Here is a 26916-nt window from a genome sequence, read left to right as displayed (position 1 = left end):
TTTCCTTAATGATTTCTTTATTTAGAAGAGGGGGATAACAAAACTTATACACATGCGCTCACGCTTACGATATATCGATTCCTTAATTAGACACGTTATCGAAAAAAATTTCGATCCTTTTACGGTATCGTACGTATATATATATATATATTACTCTATAAATAATTGCCTTATAAGTACTACGTGCCGGCAGTAAAGAACAAGTCGGTTCAACGCAACTATTCGTTGGAATAGGACGAGAAATATTCGTTCCATCATTTCGAGAATATTTTATTCCCGAACGTCGCGTCGGAATACAAGATATAACGTAACGTAACGTTTAAAAAAATTAAAGTAAATTGACTAGAGACACTTACGCGGAATAAAAAGCACGAGCCTTCTTGATTGTCTAAGCTAATGCGTGGAATATACCGTTACATGGCGCGCTGATTTCCGTGCACGAGTTACGTATGTTATAAATAATGTATAAATACATGTGTTGGGTATCTCGTTTGTACGTACGGTGCGCTTTGGTACGTCGTGTACTGAGAGCGAGGGGAGAATCATATTCGATGCGCGCGCCAACGAGCGATCCGTTCTCTAATTGACTTAAAACTCCGATACAATCGGCTTTCGGTTGAATCATGATCGAATTTAATTACGTGATTAATGGAAAAAAAAAAAAAAAACGATCTCCAAGGGAAAGAAAACTCGACCTAAATTCCAATCGAATTCGTTCCCCAAATTATCTAAGTTCGTCGCGATATCAAAAAAAAAAAAAAAAAAAGAAGTTTTCGAATATCGCGTACATTCCGATCGATACGAAGATAAAAGATTGTCAATCGAATCGTCCTGCCGGATGATAAATCAACGGTGTGGTCGCATCCCATCCGTCTATCTCCTCGTTCGACTGGGCAGCCCGCCTCTGACAATTCAGGATCAGAGTGCTGTGCCTCGGGCTGCTGGGCGCGGATCTGCAGCTCGTCTGCGCGAAGCGCAAGTTCTTTGCCCCCCCACAAGAGAGGCAAGCCTCGTTCCCGATCGTCCACCAGTCGAGATGCCTGAAACCCGGCTGAAACACCCGCTCCTTTGGGTCCGCGTGGGACGATCGATGCCTGTCCAACTCTTTCCGCGTTTCCTGCTCCCCGAGCTTCTCCACGCAGGGGCACGAGTTGCTCGACGATCTCCAATTGTCCGCGACGCACGAATCGCGCGCCCCCGCGCCCCGAGACGTGTTCGGCTTGCGCGGGCTGTTGTCGATTATCGATTCCAATTGGCCGTTCGCGCATTTCTGATTCAACTGGTCCGAGCTAGCGAAACGCAGTCTCTTGGGCGACTCGCTGGAACACCTCATGAACGTCGATCGTACCAACGACTTGTTCTTGAGGGAGCTACGCGGTATCAGAGGATTCCTCCTCGCCTCGTGGCCGTTTCTTCGACTCTCCCGCTCCCTGCTCCTCTCCTCCCTAAGGATCGGGTCCTCGCCGATCAGCCAGTACGTGAGACGCTCGCCTTTGCCTTTCATGGAGACCAGGCCCCTTTCCACTATCTTGAAACCGCCCAGTCGATCCAGCAGCTCCTTCGTCTCCCCGCTGCAGTGTATCTTTAAAGCTGCGAAAAAAGAAGAAGAAACGAAAAAGTATCGGTATTTATTACGCATGGGATCGATGAATTTTTCTTTTCTTTTTGTTTGCCGTTTTGCTTTGCGGTGAAAGCGAGATATAATCACTCACGGGATCCGGTGGATTCCATGCGACTGGCCGTGTTCACGGTGTCGCCGAATAGGCAGTAACGCGGCATTTTTAGGCCTACCACACCGGCGCACACTGGGCCTAAGCGAGAAGTAAAAGTGTGTCAGCTGTCGCGGGCGGGAACACTGGCTAAAATCGTGTAGAGAGGGGTTCTCTCGTTGTATACCTGAATGTATACCGATCCGAAGTTGCAATTTATCCAGAGGCCTGTGTCGAATGGTGAATTGTTTAATGGCGTCTAGGAGGCACAAGGACATGCTGGCAATTTCTCCCGCGTGCTGAATACCGTTTCGAATCGGTAGGCCGCTTACCTGTCGAAAAAAAGGAATATTTCATTCATTCCGTACGCGCGAGAAGAATCGTTGAAGAGTCGAAGAGAATTCGAGTTTCTTTTCTTTCCAGTTGAATATTTTTACTTTTCGATTTTCGTATTATACAGATATTTTCGAGATCAAACTATTTTCATTTCGTAATACTTTGCTCACCACCATGTAAGCGTCCCCAATCGTCTCCACCTTGTACACGTCGTAATTTTCTATCGTCGAATCGAAGCAGGTGTACAAATCGTTCAGAAAGTCCACCACCTGTGAACGAAATTTGAAATTTGAAATTTGAAACGGCTGTCTCTAAAATTGTATTGCTTCGTGATACGTAGTCGTTTCTTTAGGAAAATTAGAGGAATCACCTGCAAAGGTGTGCTCTCGGCGGACATGGCGGTGAATCCTACGATGTCGCTGAAATAAATGGTGACGCTATCGAAGCTTTCCGCCTCCACTTTGTGCCCCCGTTTCAATTGCTCCGCCACGTAACGCGGCAACATTTCGTACAGCAGGGCGTCTGAAAGTTAAAAACGGTTAGTGAATATAATTCGAGAGTACATGATTCAAGACTCGAACGACTTCTTTAAGGTCCGAGCAACCTGTTTTCTTCTTCTCTTCCGTCAATTGATCCGTTCGCTCGTCGACGAGGGCTTCCAGATTGTTCGCGTATTTCTCCATCATGGCCATCATGTTGTCAAATATGTTTGGCTTCCTGGGGAAAAAATTCATCTCGTTTCATTTTATCCAGGATTTATATTTCGTTTCATCCTCTTGTCGATTTGGATCGTGTTACAAGCGGAATCTACTTTTCACGAATTCCATTTATTTTAAACGATTTTTATTCCGTTATTCGAACGAAATTCGTTTCGCAACAATAAACGTCTTTTTTTTTCTATACAGAATTAAAGCGTTAAAAAATTGAAAATAAAATAAGTAAGAAGGTGGAAAGAATCAAAAGTTGAATTATTATTAAGGTAAAATATCGTAGGATGGAAATATTCTCGAAAAGGAATTCTAATCAAATTTTAAACTTACATCCCCTTTCTCAGCGGTCTCAGCTTGTTCCTTATGATCTTGAAGTCTGGTCGGGCCTCGGGATCCTCGGCCCAGCACTCTATCAGACAATCGCGCACGAAATGGAAACAGTTCTCCAACTGGTTCAACGGTGGTCTGAGATAATTCAAGGAAAACAGAGTAGCTGACAGGGTGGAAACAAAAGCACATAAAATTTAAGTATCTTCTGCCGTCGACAGATCGCGACTTCAATCGTAATACCTGAACGGTTCCGCGTCCGTTTCCCGCCCGATCACTTTCTTCAATATCTCCGAATCGGATAATTCCGTGATCCCGAACGGGCCGTGCCTCCCTTGAAGCTCGTACAACACTATCGCGAAAGAGTAAACGTCCCCTCTTTGATAATCGCGCGCCATCGGCTCTTGACTCTTCGTCGATCGTAGCAATTCAGGCGCTCGATACAACAAACCTGTCGAATTGATTTTTTATTTTTCTTTTAGATCAGAGACTGGAAACTTTTCACGAATAAATGAAAATTAGATTAGATCTGGAAACTTTTCAAAATAAAATCGATCAATCGAGATTTCGAACATCAACGCGTGTTTCATCTTATAATTATTTATTCTTTCAAAATGATATATTTATATTTCTTCTTTATATAATTATATTTTCTTAAATTTTATATCGTCGAACGTAGCGATTCAGTGGCTCGATACAACAAACCTGTCGAATATATTTTTTATTTTTCTTTTAGATCAGAGACTGGAAACTTTTCACGAATAAATGAAAATTAGATTGAATCTAGAACAATCAAAATAAGATCGATAAATCAAGATCTCGATTATTATTAAAACGCGTGTTTTTATCTTATAATTATTTATTCTTTCAAAATGATATATTTCTTCTTAATTATATTTTCCATTATTTTTTGATCGTCCAATGTAAATTGGTATATTCTTCTCGCTTACCGTGATACTTCTTCATAACGTCGCACGGTTCGCACTCGGCGTTCTTTTTGAACTCGTGCAGCCCAAAGTCTGCCAGTTTTACGACCCATCGAGAATCCACCAAGCAGTTCGACGTACTTAGCGAGCCATGATATTTTATGACGGAATCGTGGAGATAGATCATGCCCTGAAAAGTGCGAAAGTAAAAAGAGAGAGAGATTCGAAGGTGTTTGATCAAGGGGGTTTCGATGATTCGGATCGATCGAAATGGAAAATTCCTCCGAGGGAGGGATGGAAATCCTCGAAAAAACTTGAAACGAGCGTCAAGTTTCGACAAGCTTTTCCACGGAGAAACGAGAAAAGTTCGGCTATTGAATAAATTTGTGAAAATTTTGTTTTCATCTCGACCGCCACTACTTTTCCATACGGGCCCCCGTATCATTTACTCCAAAAGTTTCCTCTAGGATCGTGCCTATTCCGCACCGTGCCACCCTATAAAAAGTTTTTTGGCCAAACGTATGTATATATAAACGAAATTCGTTCAAAGAAAACTTCTAAAATTTACTTTACTCGAACAGAGAAAAAAAGAAGAAAAAAAAGACTACTTCTTACTTCTCGTATCAATTTATCAAAAATTTAATTTTATTTACGTTTCGAAAAAAATCGCGATATTTTCACCAAATTTTTCGTACCTTCGTGAAAACTCCAAAAAAAAAAAGAAAAAAAAAAGAAACTGTCATATCCAGAACAATACGTACCCTGATTATATCTCCGACCAAGGACGCCATGAACATATTATCCAGCTTCATGTCCTCGTTCTCCAAGATATCCTGTTAGAGGAGAACGAAAAAAAAAAAAAAAGGAAAAAAAAAGGGGGAAAAAAAAGAACGAAAGAAAAAATGGGAAACAGAGAGAAAATTACAGCCGGGAATGTTCGTTTCGTCTACTTAATTACAAACTTGCTACCCTTGTACGGACGGAATTTACCTTGAGACTTCCACGGGCGCAATACTCGACCACGATGCATATGTTGGGCGGATCGGTGCACGCTCCGATGAAAGCGTTCAAATTATCGTGTCGCAAGTCACGCATCTAGAGAAACGATCCTCTCTTAGTTGGCGGACGATCTGGAAGGAATGGTCCTCCTCGGCTCGAGGACCGCCGTGCTACTCACCACTTTCAGCTCTTTCTTCATCTCCCGTGTAATCTCGATCGATTTCTTCCGAACCTTCTTCACGGCGAATATCCGCCCTTTGTACACGCCTATCTGCGTGTAAATCATCGAATAACGAAAATCGGCGTCGGGATTCGAGCTTAGGGATACTTGGCTGGTTCTTACTATGGGCTGGGTCGTCGTCTGTGCAGGAAAAATATTTTTCTCGGTACGACGGTATTGGAAAATGTTTAATAATGCTTGTGTGATAACGATACATAGGCTACAATATTTTTCTTGTCGCGAGTTTCAATATTTGGCTGTAACAGCGTCGTACAAGTCGCGAATCGAGTTTGGATCTCTGTCGTCGTTAAATTTTTTTTTAATAATCTAATTTTCTTCGTCGAGTAATTGCCACGATTGATATTAATAAAATAACGAAACAGTTTCGAAAAGGATTCTGTGCTCTGTAGTACCAAGTGTTTTTTTCTTTTTGAATTCTAGGATTTGATAATTTAGTGGAAAAATTGTGGGATGATAAAAGTTAATTCGGAAATAATAATAGTAATACTAGCAATTGAAAATTTTATTTCAGAAAATAACATTTCATAAGAACACCAATTTAATAAATGGCGCGCCGTTTTCTTGCACGGCAAATTCGGTGTAATTTTCGCACATTTAAACCACGAACGAGAAAAAATTCTGAAAAAAGAAATGTTTACTTTCAAAAAAGAAAATTGAATCAATTTCACCCTATATGAAACACCTCGTTTACAATCTTAAAATCGTTTCCATTGTATAATGGTAAGCACGAGAGTATCGTTCAGGATTTGATAGCGGAATATGTTGAGCTTCGAAAGTCCCGGGATCAATTGGGTCGAGGTAAATGACTGAAATAACAGGGAATTGGTATAAGAGTGGAGAGAAAAGTAGAAACGATATTCAGAACGAAGGCAACAGGCATTTACCTTAGAATTGCATTTGGTAGGCGCCTCGTTGATTCCCGACGAATCGTCTTTCTGCTCCTTGATCTGAATATCTTTGTAGTTCACCTTCCACAGTAGGGAATCCAGCTCCTGCTCGTACCTCCAATTCCTGTACAGCACTAGGGCCACAGCAGTCATGATCAACAGAAATCCACCGGCTATTCCACCCACGATCTCTCCCGTGTGAGCTAAATCATTGCAAATTTTTCTTTTATTTCTTCTCTCATCCTTGCGTTCGTCTTCCACGCATAACCTTCTTATTTCTCTTATTATCGAAATGTTTTCCAGCCTATTAATTTACCATCCCTTGGTAAAATTCTAATTTTTATAACGATAATATCCAGATATATATTTTTTACTTATGAAAATTCGAAGCTTCTCCTATTAAAAAAAATTTATTCAAATCTAACAGGATTTGCATAAATATAACATCGACTTTTACTCTCAAGTATTACGATTTTATCATTTAAAAATTTTCCAACATCAGAAATTGAAAAGTGAAAATTGAATATTGACTCAAACGTGCATTTCGATCGTTCTTTTTTTTTTTTTTTTTTAATTGTAATCCCGCTTTCAAACGTTTCGCGTTTAAATCGGTCACGACCGTGGCGGCTGCCGTTTGTTGCACAATACGTAATCGCGGTTACGTGGTCGAGACACGTGGTATTCGATCTCAATTAAAGGAAACGAAAAAGGTATTCGCGGGATAGGAAGGGCGTTCTCCTCGCCTCCAAAACATTTACGTACGTAAATTTTTTCTTAAACTCGCCCCAAATACTTTATGATGCATTTTCGAACGATTGGCTCGCCATCTAGAAAAATCATCTCAGCCGTCTTATAGGTGAAAGCTGACGAATGATAATTCGAGAGGAAGACCCTCTCCTCCACCCTCTTCACCGAATCGGATTCGATTATCGGGTGAATATTCTACGTTCTTGCTTTCACCTCTTGCTTCCTCTTGTAAAAGTAAAAAAAAAAAAAAAAAAAATGTCGCGGAATTGATTTATCATTATTGCAACAATAAATTATTTGAATGAATTAAAAGAAAGAGAGAGAGAGAGAGAGAGAGAGAGAGAGATGATAATAATAATAATAAAATTGTACACGTACACGTGCATTTTTCACCGTGGTAACCGCAATGAGGCTCGGCGATCGGGGGCCCGTCACCGATCCACGAAATGTCCCTCGTCAATCGAAGTAGCTGCAAAGTGAAACGTGGCGATAAACGAAAGCGACGAAAGGTGGGCCAGGTAAAAAGCGTCATTGAAAAATCAGTTAATGCCTTACCGGCAGATTCGTGCCGTTCTCTTTTCCCACAAAGTAAGCTATGGGGTATAAACCGTGTCCCTTTGTCGGCCGATTGTCCAGCGCAATCAGAGTGTAATTGCCTTCAGCGTCGCCGTTTTCGTCCATGTACACCATATATCTGTACAGATGATGTATCATGCGAGAGGCGGGTCGTCGTAACCTGCGCTTTACAACCGCTAAAAGTCCTCGTAAATTGCGCAAAGGAACCCGAGATGCGTTATTTTCCTTCCCAATTTTATATCATCATCTCCTTCTCCCCGCGCCTTTTTCTTTCTTTCTCTTTTTTATTAATTCTCGAATTTTTTCCCCCCTCCTCCTCCTCCTCCTCTTGTTTTTCTTCTTCTTCTTTCCGCCCGTTAAACAGTTTTAAGGAAATGGTTACGCAACTAATTTTGCGTGATCGTATCGAGACGCGAAGAGATATTATCCCGAGAATCGGGAGAGCGTGGATTAAACGGCGTGAAAGCCCCTTAATTATTTCGTAGGGTCAATTATCATTCTAGACGCTTGCGTCATCGTAATAATAATGGTCGCCTCTGCTTTATTGGCCTCGCGCAAACTTTAAACTGTCTCACGCGGAGAATAAATATTTCCACGGTGATTCAGGTGATCTCATATATATATATATATATATATATATGTATATATAACCGCTGTTCTCGAATTGCTCGATAAATACCATCTATTACGATCTCGGGGAGATTAAGTTTATTTAGTTGATCGTCGGGCCAATTTCGGTTGAGAGAGTTTCATTTTCGGGATCGAAATAAAATCATACCGATGAAAATACGCTACGTTATTAATCGAGCTTGCAAACATTCTGCTTGCCTACTCACGGCTAATTTAAAATTAATTAATACGAAATTAAAATACGAAAAATAACGTTTAGAAAATTCATTCTCGAAAAATACTCACATATAATATATACTTTAATATATATCTTTCAGATTTTCCAATTACGACAAATAACACATCTCGTTTCGATCGTTTCGTTAAATTCGAAAATCTAACCATTGGATCAAGATCTAATTTCACGGATTAAAATTCCAATTCTTTCTCTCTCGCCATTTAATAATCGAAGATACCCGTTTAATTCTCATACGTTTTGAAAATCGCGTCACGTCTCTTAATAACTCGTCTCTTAATCATCGAACCGCGAGATTTCCGCTCGAAGATAGGACGGATGACGGATCGCCTCCTCGCTTCCGTTCCTTAATAATCACTTCGTCGAAAAAAAATCAGACGAGCGAGGAGTGGCACGGCGTGCGAAATTGATTTGCATAAAGGGAGGGGGGCGATAAGCCGTATATACGTACCCCATGGCGCTGCGATAATGAACGCCGTAAAGAGTCGCGACCATTTCTCGGCCGTTTCGCGGGTCCCGGTCCTCGTCCAAAGCTTTTAGCAACGATCTCTCGTAGAGGTGCACCGCGTCGTACAGATACGCCGTCTCCGGCACGATCTGCCTTATAACACAAACGAAACGATTACGTTTGAGAGATGACAATTTTCTACGTTACTGTTTCGTTTTCTCTCTTTTTCGTTCGTTCATGCTTTTCAGAGAATGTTCGATTCTATATATTCGTGTTGCGGATGTTTATTATGCGAGTATCATAGAGAATGGAATTAGATTAGAATATTAAAGTAAGAATAGTAATACCTATCTCTCGTATATAGGTTTTAAATTACTTGAAATACCGATTGATTGTTCGTAAGAAAACTGTAATAATTTTGAATTTGGAAATATAGAAATAAGAAATGACTCTATAATATTACAACGAATTACTTTAAATCGTTTATCGATCATCTATACTTGATATTCCAAGAGACCATGGCAATCGTCGTTATATCGTCCATAATGAAAGACGAAATAAGTAAGCGATTATAATAGTCACCTGAATGATCCCGCCCATGTTGGCGAGGGGATTGGAGAAGTTGAAGGGCGGCTTCTGCCTGTACGAGTTGACCATGCGCGTGAAGTTGGTGGAATAAATTGGCGCGGATGCGACCACGCTGAAATAGCTACGATACGCCTTCAGGATCGAGGAGTTTGTCTTCCTCTGCCATAAACCACGGAAGTACTTGTCCGGCCGTTTCTCATCGTATTGCTCGATATCGACACCGACCACCCAGTACTCACCTGCGCCACGAATCACCGCGATATGCTTTCTCTCCAACGAGATGTAACGAGAAATTTATAGGATCGTTAGGAAATGTCTCGCGTGGAAATAATCGATGGTAATGAAAAGAAAAAAAAAAAAAAAGGCTCGTGCAAAATTGTTTTTATCACGTCTGTGTGATAACCTCTCCGAGACGAATCGAAAGCGGGAAGTATGTTTTAGTAAAGCTCGAATCCACGGCTGAATATTAGATTATCTAGTGACACTGCTCTCTGGTATATGTACCTGATCATGCTACAGGATCTTAGGATTTATACCTTTTTCCAAGAGCTTCTTCTCATCCAACGCCATTAACAGCCCCATGTGCTCGTAGTAATTGCCTAGAATCACGTAAACTGGAACAAAATTACGTTACGAATTATTCATCGAGCGGTGACGAGGAAAATAAAAATCTTTATTCTTTGTTCACTCTCTCGTATCGTTCACGAGGGATCAACAACACTTATATAACTTTTTTTTTTCTTTTCAACAAAATATCGAGTTATTTATATATAAAAATTCACAAATTCTAACTAATTATCGAAACTCTTCGATTTTTTTTTTTTCTTTTTTTCGTTTTTCAATCGACCCGAAACGGGTCAATCCTCGTTATTTTTAACAATCTCGAACAGAAAACGCGCGCACGATTAATAGACGAATTACGAGCAGTATCTATTCACCGTGCGAAATCTTTAACAATTGCTGCGGGTTGAACAAAGCCTTCTATGGAACGAATTAAAAATGCGGGTAGACTACTTTCGGATTACGTGCACACGATTTGGAAAAGGATCGTATATTCGAGTTTCTCAACGATTAAGTAAATCGCTCGATTTTGCTACTCACTTCGAGTCTCCCTGTAAGTCTCGGTGACGTATCTGTGAAACGGATTGGTCATGTGCGTGACGTGGTAAGGCTCTTCCCAGCAACGAATAAAGTTCACTGTCACACCTGCCGCCTCGAACGATGCCAGTATAGTCTCGGCGATCGTCGACATTTTGTTGAATTCGAACAGGGTCGAGTTCATGTACATGAACGTCACCTGAACAAATCACGAAAAAGAAGGATAAGAAAAAAGAAGAAAGGGGTGGACTCGTCGTGTTATTGCGCGTGAGATTTCGATGAAAGTGAAGATCAGTCACTTTTATCAAAGCTGTTTGATAAAAAAAGAATAGATACTTTCGAGAGTAAAATCTTGGAAAATTTTATACATTTGAATAAAATCAAAATAAAAAGAATCGATGAAATTGAATACGATTGTTTCTTTGCGTGGAAAAAGAGATATGATCGTCAATTTTTAATTAAAGGTATTCTTTCGTGAATCATCGATCGTTAAATTAACATTAACTTGTAAAGCTTGTAGAGAAGCAATTTAGCAAAAGAGATTGAGAAACGCCAATATCTCTTTCAGTATTTTTTATTTCTATTTTATCAAAGTTATAAATTCCTCGATTACCTTTAAATTCATCAATCGCTTGATGAAATACACGATACGAAGAATTGTGTTACGTTCTCAAGATATAAAGATTGTTCGACTTACTTTGGTCCAGTTGAAGGCCATCAACACGGAGACCACGGATTTAGAGATTTGGGTATCGGGCGGTCTCGTTCTGGCGAACGTAGGGAACTCCTTCTTGTTGGAGGACTCTCGATGGGTGCAAAACTGAAAAATTTTGCCAAAGCTAATGATACGTCGCTGATAGGTTTCGAGTGAAGAACGAGGAAGAGGGAGAAAGACGAACTCGTTTCACGTGTACCAAGCAAGTCTCGAATTTGCATTGGGTTTCTAGGTTGGTCTGTTACCAGGTTGGAAAGCGGGGGGACACGTGTAATGCGAGTGATTAGTGTGTCAACTGGACTCGTAAAACGTTCATAACGGTCCCGCTGGAAAATCGAACAAAAGAGGGAACGAAAACGAGCAATGAGGTGATTTGCGACTGTCTCGCTCGACACTAAACTTGGATCGATTAATCCACGCCGTTTGATTACGATATTATTTATTCAAAATGATTGGTTTCGAGGATTCAGAGGAGAATCCTCTGTTTGTCGAGTCGCATTTTCTAATTTTCATGGGGGAAGAGTTTAACGGAAAATTAAATTTGTTGTGTTTGAGTATAAATGTATGAGTAATGAAAAAAGGAGAAAAAATTTGATCTTGAAAATTTCTCTTCTTTTTTTTTTTTTTTTTTTTTTTTTTTCTTTTTTGAAAGCGTTTCTCATCAGGGGAAATTTAATAAATTTTCTGAATTTTGTGAATTGGAAATACAAAAAGCAGAGAAAAAGTATATCATTTATTGTAATTTCTGTTGTAATTAATTAATTAACTAGATTCAAGTATATTGCATTTCGTGTCATTTAATATTTTCGTATTATGTATACAAATTGGATATTGTGAAAATGAAATGTTAAACATGGCAAAGAAGAAAAAAAAAAAAAAGAAACATTCGTCGAAAAATACGTGCAAATACTTTTTTTTTTTTTTTTTGTAACCAATGTATTATGTAAAGGACAAGTATAGAAATCGAATGTGAAATCGATACGCATCGAAACGAAATTGAGTAGTTCCTTTCATCGAGACGAGTTATTGTACGTATCTTCGGCGACAAGTCGATTAATTTCAGCACGAGTCCATTCGAAATCGATAACTGACGAATCACGAAACAGCTTATATATCGACAAGGTGTATACAATCAATGGATAGATTCTTTTCTCTTTCTAATCTCTTTAAATCTGTCTCCAAGATTAAGTAAAACGGATTGAATCACGTATCACACAAAGATAATATTTCAATATATTTATTTTAAAAAAATTTCTCTTTTTCTATCCTCAATTTTTCATTTTTTTCTCCCTTCAACGATTCCCAATGTTCATCTTCTGCAAAGACAAGATTCTTCTCAAGATTCTTATCTTCCATCTTAAGCTTCTCATCTCGATCAAAAAAAAAAAAAAAAGAGAGAGAGAGAGAAAAAAGGGAAAAACTTCGATTATATTTCACGTATATAACTTTATTCTTTCGTTCACGTCCAACTTCACACTGATCACGCCTCTTAATGCCACGTATTAATTACACGGATAAAAATCTTGACAGGGTATTTCGTTCGAGTTTTATGAAGTCATCATTATCTTATCTTATTTTCTTCTCGTAACATTGTTCCTTAACCATTTTACTTAACGCGTAATCTTTAAAAATTGATGGGACTGATTTTCGATAAGTACAAATAATAATTGTGGAAACAAAAATTGTGAAATAAGCGTGCACGCCGAGCAGTGGAACTAACTCGTATCGAATTTACGAATTTACGCGCGAGAGAAAAGTCAGAAATGAAAACTCTCGTGCAACGTCTCTTTCACTGTTTCTTGGAAAAGTTCACGAAGCGAGTGTATACAATATGTCATCTGGCGTAGGACAGGAAATCTCCATGACGCGTAAGTGTCACTCTATCCTCCTTGAATATATTTATTATTAATATCAACAATCATTTTCTAGATTTTATTGAATATTTTTCAACGTCGAATTATTTGTTCGACCTACTTTATGTCACTATTAATTGTTATAAATATATATATATATAACAAAATTAAAATTAAAATTTTCCTTCGTCGTTAACGCTACATTTTTTTGTAAAACAAAAATCGGTTCTTGCCGAAGAAACATCACTATCGACCAACTTGCGTTAAAAATTGTTACAAATATATTGGACTTATCCAATTCTTACGTAACAAATAATCAACAAGTACGTATAAAAGTTACAAACACCGACAAAAATTTTTATCGAAAATTTTTAAAAACGAAGTTGCCCGATTTTCGCAAGATCCAACATCGATTCGATCGTTTCATCGATTCGAGCAAAATGTTTCCTCTTCGATCCCTGCAGAGTGGATTGAACGTCATAACAGATAGATAAAAGTGGTTGGTCCGACGATTCCGTGGCGGTGAATGGGTTAAACGTGTCGTAACCTCGGTTGTCGCGCATTCGTATTCATGGGTGGTGGGGCGAATAATTTATTTCCTCGGTGTTGTTGGCCTGCCAGCTGCCACTGTACCTCGAACCATTGCATTGCACCGCCAGATCACGTCGGTACAAGCGAAAAAACGATCGAACGGAACGCTTTCGGAGGAGGGGGACCGTTCGTCGCTAATGCATAGGTGCACGGCTCCTTGATTTAAATAGAACGCGGGTTGCACGGGGCCGAAACTCTACTTTTGTCGAGTGTCACGCTCGATCTTGGTCGCGTGCTACGCCATCAATCCTGACTTGAAAAGTGTACAGAGGATCGATTTGCAGGATAAAAGCTTTCGAGTTTTTCAAAGATGTTATTGGGTTTTCTTTTCAGATTTTTTAGAGGAATTGTAATGGAAAAATAGTTACGTCGAATTACGTGAAAAGATTTTAAATTTCTCGTTTTAATTATATATCTCTTAAGTTGCTGATTTCTCGAGGTAACGATTAATCTATAAAGATTTTTAATTCTTATATTTTTCGAGATTTTAATCAGCCTGTTTGCGATTCTCAAATCTGTATCCTAATTTTTAAAGAAAGAAAGAAATAAGATTGTTTTAATCGATCTCTAATCGATTTCGAGAACTTGTTGACCAAAGCAAAGTTAAAGTTAAGTACGCGTTCTTCCGAAAGAAGAAGAGGAACTTTATGTTTGGAAAAGATTTTTCCAATCGCAAACTCGATGCATTTACATAATCGAGAAACCTTTTTGTTCTTAAAGATCGAACAAGTATATTTTTCTTTACTTCGATTTATCCGCGTTTAGATCGAACAAGTTAAAAATAATTTCGACGGGATTACATGAAAAATTCAGAATCTTTGCAAAAGTTAGAGACCTATTAATTCCTATAAAGATAAAAATAAAGAATTGAAAACCAAAAACACGCGCAATCACTGCCTCTTGAAACCTCTTTTCCCCTCCTTTATCGTAGGAAAACGAGGAGAAGAAACCCGAGTTTCTCTCTCTCAAACGTAACGTAAAAAAAAAAAAAAAAAAAAAGAAAAAACCGCATTGCATTAACTTAAAGACACAATTGGGTCACATAGAGCGGAGGCGGAGATCTTTTGTATTAAACGCGGGAGAGTTCGTTAACGGAGAAATAGAATGGAAATATTCCAGTTGACTCACGTACGTTGGTACATTCGACCGAACGACCACACACGCGCACACGGATTCTTTGCCAAGGCTAAGAAAGAAGAGAGAAAATACGCGACTTACGTAAGATATCATTGGAAGGTTGAACGCGGCGGCCATCCTTCCCTCGTGGATGCAGGTTTCCTGGGGTCCTATGTAGGCGCTGATGTTCCTCGTCCAAAGATCGGCGGTCATCAGGATGCTGGTCTCCTCCTCGCCATAAGTCTCCGCGACCAGGAAGTCGAGCTTGTGCCCACGTCGACCGAGCTCACCTGCGTTCACCTACCGAGTCGAGCCATCTAACATCCTTCCGTTCAATCTCAACCACCCCTCCCCTTCCCCATTTCACCCTGTTCGAAGCAAATTCTATCTCTCTCACAATTTTCACTCGACTCGAACGGCGAGAATATCACTCAGTTGAGAATTTCTTATTTTTTATTTTGCTGAGAAGAAGGAAGGGATTCCAAAAATTTTTTATCGCTTTTGATTATCCGCTTCCGTGCTAATTGCGGTCGGCCCATGTATTTAAGCGGGGGAAAATAAGCGGTTCAATTACCTCCTCCACGGCGAGCGATATGGCGCCGGATATCCGGTAACCGGGACGCTGATACTCAAAGTCCCCTGGACGCCTTTTCGAGCCGGTGATGTAGCCGAGGGTGAACGTCTCGGCGTATGCGCCCTTATCGAGCAAAACGTGGATCGCCGTTAGTAACAGACAAGCCCTCTCCGCTCTTGCCAGTAGCATGCCCAGTCGCGGAACCTTTTGCACATTAATTCCATTTATTCTCTTCTAACTATTATCGAGTCCGATTTATCGTGCTTGCCTATCATCCTACTTTTTCTACTAAACTGAGTTCAAAGACTTATTCTTATTCCTCGAATACTTTTCCTCAACTCTTAATTACGAGAGATTAAAACAAAGTTCAATTTTAATCGATCGAATCTTATTTGAGATTCTACAACTGTTCCATTTCCCTCCCCTCTCTCCCTCCCTCTTCGAAAGCTCACCGTTTATCCCCGAACAAAAGTCAATCTCTCGAGCGGTACACGTAGCGGTTCGTTGCATCGTTGCTTTTATTTGCAAACACCGTCCAATAAAAGCTCGCGGGCGAAAGATGTAGGGAAGGTAATGGACGAATCCGGTAAGCTCAACAGGGGTTGCAATAAACACCATCGATCTCCTACGGCGCGCTTTCACTTCCTGCCATTCTGTTCACTGCTAACAACCGCTGCCAATATCCTTCCCCCACTCCTTCCTTCGAAATGTTATCGCGCGTCGAAGCGATCATCGACAGGTTGCAAACGAGCCACCGCTCTATCTTTCGCCATTTTGATCAATTTATCCATACGAATACGATTCTATCTTCTCTCCTTCTTTTTTGATTCGTCCATTTTCCCCTTAAAAAACGCTGAATCGACGTTGTTTCTAAAGTCTTTTCGGTCTTTCCTCTAAAAATTGACGGCAACCTTGTACGATTTCGATTGTGTAACCACGCTCGTCTGGCGAACACGTTCGAAGTCTTGTTTAACGACCTCGTCGTTTTTTGACGTGTTATCAGAAATAGAGCGCTCTATTAATAATGAGCGAGAATACAACCGGTGTTTCTACGATGGGCATTGAAAGAAACGGTTAAGAGAATTGGAATAAAATTAGAAACGCGATATGTGCGCGTCATCCGACACTCGGCCTCTATTAATCATAACAGATCGGTCGAGTTGAAAATTTGAACGCAATTTTGCGACGGAATGGACGAAAGTATAAAAGACGATGCACGAGTTGAACGAGAAAATTGGAATGATCAGAACATTCGAAATATCTACGAGTTCGCTTAAATTCGATAAAAGTGTCGTGGGTATAAATTAGAAAAAGATAATTTTTCGATCAGATTGTTCGAAACCGTTGAAATTTGATCAACGCGTACATTCGATCCCATCGCTACCGCTTTAGGGATCTTTCGGTTTCGTCACGAATGCGCGACTTTCGTTTCCCCCAGTGATAATTAACGAGGTGCACGGGTTTATTAAGTGTATACACGAAAGCGATGGCGCCTAAGAAATTAATTTTCCACGGTTACACCGCCTTCGATCGATAATTCGCTATATAAACCGGCCGGAATAAATCGGCGGCCGAAAGCCGCGTCCCCATTCGTCCAATTGAACGCGTCTCTTAATGCCACGCGTTAATTAAACGGATAAAAATCTTGACAGGATATTTCGTTCGAGCATCGGCTATAAAGACATCATTCCTTTATCGAGAAACTCATCTCGGTATTCATTGTTTCCGATTCTTTTCTTCTCTTTTCCCCCTCCCCACCGCCTTAAAAGCGATCGAGCCGCAAAATTTACGTCGATTTACTATCCTCTTCTATCCTCTTCCACTGAATATTCGTTTTCTCGTCGTCAGATTAATTTTCTTCAATATGCAATTTACGAGTTTCCTCGAATTATCGACGAATGAACGCTACATACATTTTGCGGATCATGTATAAAAATCAATAATGACGAAAGAACATTCTTTCTCTCTCGATGTTTTGTTTTTTTCAATTTAGAAAGTAGAAATGCCAATTCCCATTCTATTCCTGCGACGAGGAGAGACTTAAGAGAGCAACAAACCTTTCATCGCGTTACCTACTCTAATTAACTCCCGACCGATTTGTACAAATTTCCGTTTCACGCGTTGCGAGCCACGCGGCTCGATTAACCCGTATTTCATTACGTCTTATTACGAATATCTCGCGTTTACCGCTGCCCACGTTCAATTTATTCGCCTCGGTGTGTCCTTAATTAGTAAAGAATTATCGGCCGTGTTACGTGCTTCAACGAAATCAACGTATTGTGACGGATCGTGACATATCCCTCCTCCTCCCCTCGTTAAGTGTCCCTTTGCGGAATATCGAGTAACTGGCTAACTCCATTAAATTCTAGATGGAGGACAAATACGAGCGGAAGAGACGAGTTACGCCCGTGTCGTGAGAAGATCTCGTGAATCTTCGAGGCGCGGCGCAGCTGGGCCCAAGGCCCAGTGTTTTGTAACGTTCGACGGCTTTATTTTTCCCTCCCCTTCGTTTCGCTTCTCTTTTTCTTTCTCCCCTGTTCTTTCTCTTTTTCCCCTTCCTTCTGAAGCCGAGATGAAATCGTAAGATCGAGATCGTAAACAGAGAGTTCGATATTATAAAACGGGGCAGAAACAGATTTATGGCGTCGTGAACAATCGTCGTGGTACGGTTGTAGTGGTGGATCTTCGACATATTTTTAATGAATCCGGGCCTTTTTATTCCGCCGGCAACAGGTTAATCGTTGTGTTTTTAAACGAGCTGTTTCGAGAAGGCTCTGCTTCACCCTTTTCTCTCTCGTTTCTTTCCAAAGTTTGCTTTATATATAATGTATATCTTTCCATTTTCGGATAGACGTGAATTCGGTCAGTGGTGCAATATTTGATCGATTAATTTTAACACGAGGGAGCATTGAAAAAGACGTTACGATTATAAACTTTTGTAAGCATTACGATTTAATAAAAATATGCCAACGGGTATCAAAGATATTATCAATGAATTATAATGTAACGCTCGAAATTTTATTTATTACGCGTCATTAAATATGCATAGTCGATCCGAGAGGAGCGTTTCAATATTCATACGCGAAGTTTTTCGATTCTTCGTGGCTCAAGCGAGTGACTTGTAATTAAATTGATTCTTAAGATGCTCCCCCAATACCTTGATAATTATTGGCTTCTAGATCCATATATCTTAATTGCCTTTCGTTCCTTTCGAATCGCGGATAATTTTCTCGCGGATAAAAAGAAAAAGAAAGAAGAGAAGAAAAAGGACAGACCGACGAAAAAGCAACATTCGAAAATCTTCGTTATAAAATAATGAAGATAGAAGCACACGTTTGTATTAAAATTTCCGGACAGAGATCTTTTCGATTGAACCAAAAAAAAAGAAACCTTTTGATTTTCGATTAATCCGCTCGAAATAACAATCGAATTTGAAGAAAACTGTTTGTCGACTTCTTCGATGATTGAAAATTACTCGAATCGAGGCGCGTATTATTCGAATTATACGGAAACGTATTTCGTTCACGAAAGAATCTCGTTGCGCGATATTCACCGCGCGTATTTCCGCTTGTCCCGGATAAATTTCCCGCCCTTATCGCCGCTAAATAAATATTCCACCTAACGCGCGCTTTATCGCGGATAATCGTGGAGTACGTGTCGCGCGTGTACCGTCATAATTATATTCCTCCCGTTTCGTTTGCCCGTCTCTTCGGCTGGTGAAACAGGTGAATATTCCTCGAGGGAAAGAATCTTTCCTTCTACTCGCAGATAGACTCCATCCAAGCTAATCGTTTCGATCATTTCGCAAAATTTTCGACGAATGTGTTCCCGGAAAGATGACGAATCAACAATCTTCTCGTTTCGATTCATTGGAGAAATTTTTAACACTACCACGCGCGGTCGAATGACCGTTCATGAAATTTCCTTTAGAATTTCTTGTATACAAAGTTACTGTATCGCCACATGACTTTACAATAGCAGCAAAATTCGGTGTAGATATAACCGATCACACATTGTTGTAGCACCAGAAAAATATTTTGTTTAATATCCAATTAGCTAAAATCTCTTTCTATTCTAAGACACAAATGTTTTTTTGCAGCGGTCATGGAATAAGTATGACACGAAATGTCGATAGGTTTAGTGTTAAGAGATCGGAAAATTTAAGAAACGAGAGAAGAAAGTTCGTCCAACGAACGAGGAAGCTCGATTCTCTTGGATTCGTTTTTCGATTGGTATTCGATTCCCTCTCCCTCTTCCGGCGAGTGAAAATCCGGAGGAAAGGCCGTTTTCGAAACCCAACCGGCCGGCCAATTCGCAAGCCGGACGAAGGCCGCAAGAGAAAGTAAATGTTGCTGGTTTTGTAGCACGTTTTTATTACTATTTCCTTGGATATATATATATATATATATAACACGATGTATCGACCGCCTCGGGTATTCTTCGAGCGCGCTACCAATTCGCCACGGTCTCGCGCCAACGTCCCTTCTACGAGCCCGCACGCATGTGCTGTTCCTATTACATATGTGGAACACGTTTGTCCATACCGGTGACTATATTTAGAAGTTTCTCGAAAGCGAACGTTACCGAATCGTGCATAAGGAAAATCCTCCACGAAATCTCGATTAATCGCGTATCTCTGCAATTCGTCATTCGACGAATGGTTTTCTGGCTGGGCCATTTCAACGATCCAAAAATCGGCGCGTGTCGCAATTATTTGCTCCACCGGATCAGTTTTCATTTATTTGTCCGCCAATCGTATTTTGACTCGAGAGAAATGAATCGTTCGAGGAATAAAAAAAGGAAAGCACGGCCGAGGAAAATCAAGAATGCTTGAAACACACGCTGCAACCTGATGGGATCTGATAAGATCCCCGTCTCTTTTTCGTTCCTCTTTCCGTAATAATTTTTTATTACGAGAACGAACTCGGCAACTAGCCTCTGCCATTAGATTGCCACGGGTGTGTTATTCTTGAATATGAAATCGGGGATACGTGATTACGATCGACCGAGGGAATTTCCACCACGGGGGGAATCCTTGTCTTCTTTTTTCCAATTCTGAGAATATCTCAGAATTTTTATCGAAGAGATCGTCGAAGAAAACACGAGCGTTGAATCGAATTTATGGAATCGATCGTATTCCATACTCTCGAGAGATAAGAGTGGAATTATTTCCGGTCGAAATACGGGATATAGCTTTTCTTTCCTTTTCTTTCAACTCTAATTTGCAAACAACGCGTTTCTTTATTTTCTTTTTTTTTTTTTTTCAAGGCGACGATAGAAAGCCGAAAATATACGACTCGAATGGACGTCTACGATACGCGTAGATCGCGGCGAAGGTAAAAGTAATCGCGAGGATTCGCGAGGGGAGATTCTCGAGCAGAACAGAAAGTGACTCAACGCGATCATGGGGGCCGACTTTCGAAAAAGGTGATCTCGGTATCTGTGTCACATGGTGTTACATAGAGAATTTTAGGCACGCCTCGATCCGTATTGCGTCAATACCAGACGTATATACCACCGCACACCATCATCGAAACCTCGGCCTATGCTTTCAATTTCTATTTGTCATACATTTTCCAATTAGACGAGAGCCGATCGAATCGAAACGATCGATAATCGATAGCCGCATAATCGTTGAATAATCCCCAACGCTCGTTCCAAGAATAATTTATGAGCGGGTTTGAATTAATAATTATTACCGACTTATAGAACGAGTCTGTGCACGTCGATCAGAGAGAGAGAGAGAGAGAGAGAAAGGACGAGGCATCGGTTAAATCCAGCAACTAAGGATCGTCTAAGAGATCTAGAGCGAGCAGTGAAGGCGTTGCTCGATTGTGTGCAAATCGAAATAGCGGTCTCTCCGATACCACGCTCTAGTTTCGCGTTATTGAAGCTTACGTTTATTTTCGTAGAGAAGGAAGACGGTCGAGGATCAACAAAACAGAGTTTCTTTCCTTCGTTCGAAAATTTCTGCTCTACATTTTCGAGATTGTCGTAATACGTACTCGTCGTAAACTTCGAAAATTTCTGTTTTTTTTTCTCTTTTTATATATATATATCTTCGCGCTACTTGTCTTCCTCGACAAATAGTTACCGGCTAGTAGCAGTTGAACCTCTCGAGGAAGGTCTCTCTCCGTTTCGAAGCTCATCAGAGGCGGTACACCTCGTTTCTTCTTCGACCGGTAACCGGACTGAAACTTCTTCAGTTTCTATTTTATGTTTACGTCTCGGACGGGCACGATATTGCCGAGCACCCACGCAGCACACGCAGGCCGAGTTCAAAGATATCTGTCATGTATTTTCTCGTCCCGATCTCGTCCCAACACGATCCCGTCGCACGGATATAAATTACACTTCCTACACTACTGTTTCCTTTAAATTCGGATCGCCGAGAATTATCCACGATAAAAATAATAATTTTTCTTTTAATATCGGCAGCGTTGCGTTATACGTGCTCCTTTCCATTTACCTCCGACAACAGATAAAGATAAAACGGGTTGGTGAGGCGAGGTTCCATGAAATTTCCATTAAAATTTCGATATCGCTCGAGGGTATCGAAAAGAAAGAATGAAAGGAAGGAAGGAAGGAAAGAAGAAGAAAAAAAGGATTTCGGATTAATTAACGACCATTCGTTAAAAGTATCTCAATTAAGCTCCGATACGTCGCGGAAATATCAAAGAATCTGCTTCTGCATAAAAGTGCCGACTTCGTTAAATGCTCTCTCCGGCTTCTTTCGGTTTAATCGTCGATAAATAACTTGCGCGTCGAAGTCGAAATGGTTTTTAATACTTTCGAGGGCGAAATGGGGTGACGGCCGCCTTCCATCTTTTTTTTTTTTTTTCTCGTTCGCGACGAAGATCTCGCTCGATTCTCTAAATTTCGCCTCTCGACGATGGATCGCCGTTCAGATCCCTAGGCCGTGATTTATTGGGCCGAGTTTTCGTCGGCACGTGGCAACCATCGCCATTCACAACTTTGCTAGTCTCCTTTCCGCAAATTCGATTTCGATTTTCTTTTTTTTTCAGATACATCTCTCTCTTTCTTTCTCACTTTTATCTCTTTACGGTGGCTACGACGGCGTTTGTTTGTTACTTTTGGCCTACTTTAATAGGAGCAGTGTGGTTGAGTGGAATTTCAGCGAGTCACAGTGGGAGGGAACGTTAAAATTTATGGATTAAGAACAAACGTTACAATAGAGGGATTCGGCGAGGATGAGAATCTTTTCACTTTCTTCTCGATAACATTTTTCGGAAAGATTAAACGCTTGTCGCTGTTATTTATAACAGCTTTAATCTTGCGAAATCTCGCCAATAGAAAATATATCAATCGTTATTATACGCAAAAAGAGCTTTTGCGGAGAGATATATCAAAAAAGAGAGATGTTATTCGAGATTTTATAAACTCGCGTTAATATTAACAGGAAGCAAAGATACATATATATATATATCTTTCGCAATGAAAAGTTCTCGTTTCAACAATTTTTGAACAATTGAAAATGGCCTAACAACAATATCTACATAGCTACTTAAATTTATCTTACGATAATAAATTCGCTTCAAAATCTTCGCCTTACCTCTCGTCTCTCGTAATTTTCGTACTTTCCTCCCGAAAAAAAGATCCTAGATCCTCTCAGACACGGTGCGACACGGCGTCGAGATTACGCACGCCCGCGATATCATTCCCTCGTTAAACAGATATATCGCGCACCACGCTGGATCTCGACAAGAATCGGGCGGAATTAAAGCGTGGCGGAAAACTAGAATCTCGTTATTTAAATTCGCGTGGCCCGCGTGAGCGAGCGTGCAAGAATGCAACAAGAATGCCGGTAATCGTGGCGGCAAATCAAAGAGATGAGAAACACTATGGTGTTACTAAACTAACTCGCCGCACAAACTCATTCGCACCGAACGAGACCTCTCGTTTTAGGGGAGGAAAAGAAAAGAAAAAAAAAAAAAAAAAAAAAAGGGGGGAAACAAAAATTAAATAACAACGACAGAGGCGTGCCTATGCACCACGTCGCGGGTATGCACTTCTTTGCTTCTTTAAAACTCGTAAAGATTCGTTGAATCGAATTTTTGACAAATTTTTCAGCGAACGGAATACGAGACGATCCAATCTTTCTGCAATTTTATCATATCGCGCGCGAAATATAGGGAGAAGCAAGGATTTCGATGGTTTCGAAGAAATTGTTGGTTTGTAGGAACGAGAGATTCGAACGACCGTCCCGCCGGCGCGAGGAGAACGACGTGAGACCGGCGGTCGACAGTGATCGTAGGCGCGCGCGGCCAGACTGACTTCTCTCTGCTCGTCCTCTTTCCCTCGTACGTCGAGCGTCGTCGCCGTCGGCGTCGTCGTCCCATTCACAGTCCCCGACGCCAGCTTCGACGCGGTGACGCGTTGCGCATGAGCCGCCGCCGTATACCCGCGAAAACGATTCGAAAAAAAAAAAGGGGGAGCCGCGCGCGCCAAACTCGATCGACCGGCCACCTCTCTTCCTTTCGATCCCTCCTCCTTTTTTTGCAACAACTTTTTCCTTCCTTGCCAATACGCCATTTCGCCCCGTCAATTCGCTCTTACGGAGAGCGAAATGTTTGCTCGAAGAAATTTCAAATTGTTTGAAAATTTTGACGATTCTTTGCAATTCGTTTTTTTTTTTTAGAAAGTTATTGGCTCGGAATCGATTGAAATAATGATAAATTATGATGGCTAAGAAAGTAATCGAATCGACGCATCGAATAATTCGAAAAAAAATTCTCGTATAAAATTTCATCTTGCGACTTGATAGGATCGCCTCATTTTCCACTGTTTCTGTAAAAAAAAAAGGAGTCAAATTTTACAACCTTCCCCCCCCCCCCGTTCTTACCGATTTTCTGCAGAAATACGCCGGGGGTTGTAAATAAGCCGCAACCCGGGACGGGAATAAAAATTCATGTTCCGTCACAACGGAGAGCTGATTTCACCCCGAATTTCACCCTCCAACTCTCTCTCTCTCTCTCTCGTCTCCTCGAAGAGGCGAAGCAGCGGGATTCTGTCAGCTGCAAATAAAACCGTCCATTATCCGGTGGATAGGGGAGGAGGAAGTCAGCCACTGTTTTTGGCCGCTGTTCAACTGTTTCAAGGAAGATGGGAGCGGCGAAGACTCGAAGGATACGCATCCTTCGGCGACATCTAATCCTCCGCGACGATAATCCTCCCCCTCCGTCGAATTTTGCATCGTCGAACCGAAAGTTTGGTTCGTCTCTCTCGTTTCACGGTACGTCGACGAGTGGTCGTACGATCGATCCTTTGACCGCGATATATTTTCCAAGATAAGGGAACCGTGAAAAGGAACCTCGACGAAGAATGTGATTTTTCACGTTCCGTTTGCTTCCAACAATTTTCCATTTCGGAACAACGATTGTAAAAATGTTAGGGATGGTAATTAAGTTGCGAGGAAATTAGGAGAAAGATCGTTTGGAACGTTGATCCAATTGGAATTTGGAGATGAGATAAAAGAATTGTCTTTTTTCTTTTTTTTAGTCAATCACATATTAATCTCGTAAAAATTTATGATCGCGCGAATGACTCGCTTGTTCAAGTGGATTACAATACTGTTTTTAAATATTTATTCAACTTTAATTATCGAACGTGTATCGCGTTGAAAAATTACGAAAATAAGAATTCGGGACAGAGGTTCGACGTGGAATGATATCGATGTTTCCACGTCGAGCAAGAATTTACGCTTGGTGGGGATTTGTTTCTGTTATTATTCCGCGAAGCGTACGTTCTCCTCGCGAATGTGCGTATATATATAACACAAACGCCCGTATTTCCACTTATCTCTAATTCTCTACGTACGGAGAATTTCTCGTACATTATAAACAAACAAATCCTCGACGATACGAAATACTTTCCTCTCCCTTTTCCTCGCGAAAATTTCCTTAAGAAACTTTCTCAAGATAGATTTCTAAAACGTATAATTACGCGAATGAAAAAAAAAAAAAAAAAAAATTATGCCTTTTATGCACATTTTAAGAACTTACCTCCCTCGTTAAGTGTCGTCGATTTAAAAAAAGAAAGTTCGAATTTTTCTCTTTCTCTCTCTCTTGCTCGAAAGATACGTCGTGTTTTTCCCACGTGAGAGCGTTCCCTCCCTCCTTCCCCTTCACCCTTTAAAAGCCGGAGGCGATTGACAGATGGCCTCTTCTCCTTTTAATCGAACTCGTCCCAACTCCGAAAATAATGTCGAATCTCCACGCGTTCGCGCACGATAGAAAAGGAGTGAAGGGAGAGAGAGAGAGAGAGAGGGGGGAAGGAGGCGGCGGATAACCCTCTTTTTTTCGCGTCGTCCTCCGATTACGCGTTACGCAAGTGTGTAAGAACGCGCGGAACTCGTGCGTGACTCGGTTTGGAGAAAGGTGCTTCTGCGTAGCGACAAACTCCACCGCGGGACTTATCGCGAATCGGCTTCTTCGAATCGTCTCTCCCAATTCTATACGCGCCGCGTCTTCTACTCCGTGACCCGTTTAAACGAGAGGGGGCGAACGTTTCTCGAGAGAGATTTCGAGGAAATCTCGTGGCGATGTTTGCAATTAATAAGAGGTGTTCGAAACTCGCCACAATTTGTCCACTGTTCGAGAAAAGGTATCGAGAAATTTTTGTTGCAATCTTTCCCCTCGTATTTTCCCTCGCTGATGATTTGTCTATTAATTTGGAATATTAAAATTCATAAATTAAATTTGGAGCGGATTCGTGATAAAATTTTGGAAAAATTTGGAATATTAAAATTCATAAATAATTAGATTTAGAGCGGATTCGTGATAAAATTTTGGAAAAATTTGTCTAAATTTGGAATATTAACATTCATGAATAATTAGATTCGTGATAAAATTTTGTCCAAATTTGGAATATTAACATTCATGAATAATTAGATTTAGAGCGGATTCGTGATAAAATTTTGGAAAAATTTGTCCAAATTTGGAATATTAACATTCATGAATAATTAGATTTAGAGCGGATTTGTGATAAAATTTTGGAAAAATATTATTAGAATTAAAAAGTTTAGAATAAAAATTGATGCAAATTTTATACGTATGGATCGAATAAAAATGAACGAATAAAAGATTTCTCGATTATCCCATTACATAGGCTTAAACGTACGGTCTGAATCGTTACGAGTTTCACGAATTTTATTTAAATGTCTTTTTATTTAAATGTCCTTTATTTCCGACCTCTTTATTGGAATCGTCAGACGATAAACGCGAAACGAATTTAGTGGAAGGAAACGAGGCTCGTTCGTTTCGGCTCGAGAAAATGGCAATTCCACCGGCAATTAGCATAACAGACGGTTCCCGCCAGTATTTCGGTTGGCCGAGTATTCCGTTCCTAATTTTTCGCTCGTTACGCACGAATAAATAAAAAGAAAAAAAAAAAAGGAGATCTCGAAACGATCTCGAATTCAACGTTAACAGTCGGGTGATTGAAACGAAGGCAAAAAAAAAAAAAAAGAAAAAGAATCAATCATCCGGCGGGCATGAAAGTTCCTCCTTTCAGATTAGCCACACACGCTCCATTCGAGGTAAATCGCGTAGCAATCGGCACGGCAATCGCCTCGTCCACTCCAAAGATCCG

General features: G+C 40.6%; 1 protein-coding gene across 4 annotated transcripts; it reads right to left on the bottom strand.

Annotated features, from left to right (window-relative positions):
- Positions 1 to 23598, bottom strand: LOC100872440 (guanylate cyclase 32E). Of its 4 annotated transcripts, none has more exons than XM_086909697.1 (23): positions 22880 to 23598; positions 15307 to 15510; positions 14835 to 15032; positions 11155 to 11277; positions 10461 to 10656; positions 9896 to 9973; positions 9354 to 9598; positions 8775 to 8920; positions 7438 to 7576; positions 7261 to 7351; positions 6133 to 6338; positions 5186 to 5368; positions 4999 to 5103; positions 4770 to 4841; positions 4033 to 4198; positions 3326 to 3533; positions 3086 to 3220; positions 2650 to 2762; positions 2416 to 2567; positions 2216 to 2314; positions 1897 to 2041; positions 1713 to 1811; positions 1 to 1590 (listed from the first exon to the last, which is right to left on the bottom strand). In XM_086909697.1, exons 2-23 carry the CDS (start codon positions 15493 to 15495, stop codon positions 818 to 820), a joined length of 3861 nt encoding a protein of 1286 aa, XP_086765823.1. In that variant the 5' UTR covers positions 15496 to 15510; positions 22880 to 23598; the 3' UTR covers positions 1 to 817. The 4 variants fall into 4 exon arrangements, with proteins under 4 accessions (XP_086765823.1, XP_086765824.1, XP_086765825.1 ...); XM_086909698.1 differs by lacking the exon at positions 22880 to 23598 and adding an exon at positions 15759 to 16176; XM_086909699.1 differs by lacking the exon at positions 15307 to 15510.
- Positions 23599 to 26916: the final 3318 nt, after the last annotated feature.

The sequence above is a fragment of the Apis florea genome, unplaced genomic scaffold (assembly GCF_048593485.1).
Source record: "Apis florea isolate Af1SG1 unplaced genomic scaffold, ASM4859348v1 contig_3158_pilon, whole genome shotgun sequence".
NCBI classification, from domain to species: Eukaryota; Metazoa; Arthropoda; class Insecta; order Hymenoptera; family Apidae; genus Apis; species Apis florea.
The sequence above is the reverse complement of the archived record's forward strand: the minus strand, read 5'-3'. Positions and strand labels throughout refer to the sequence as shown.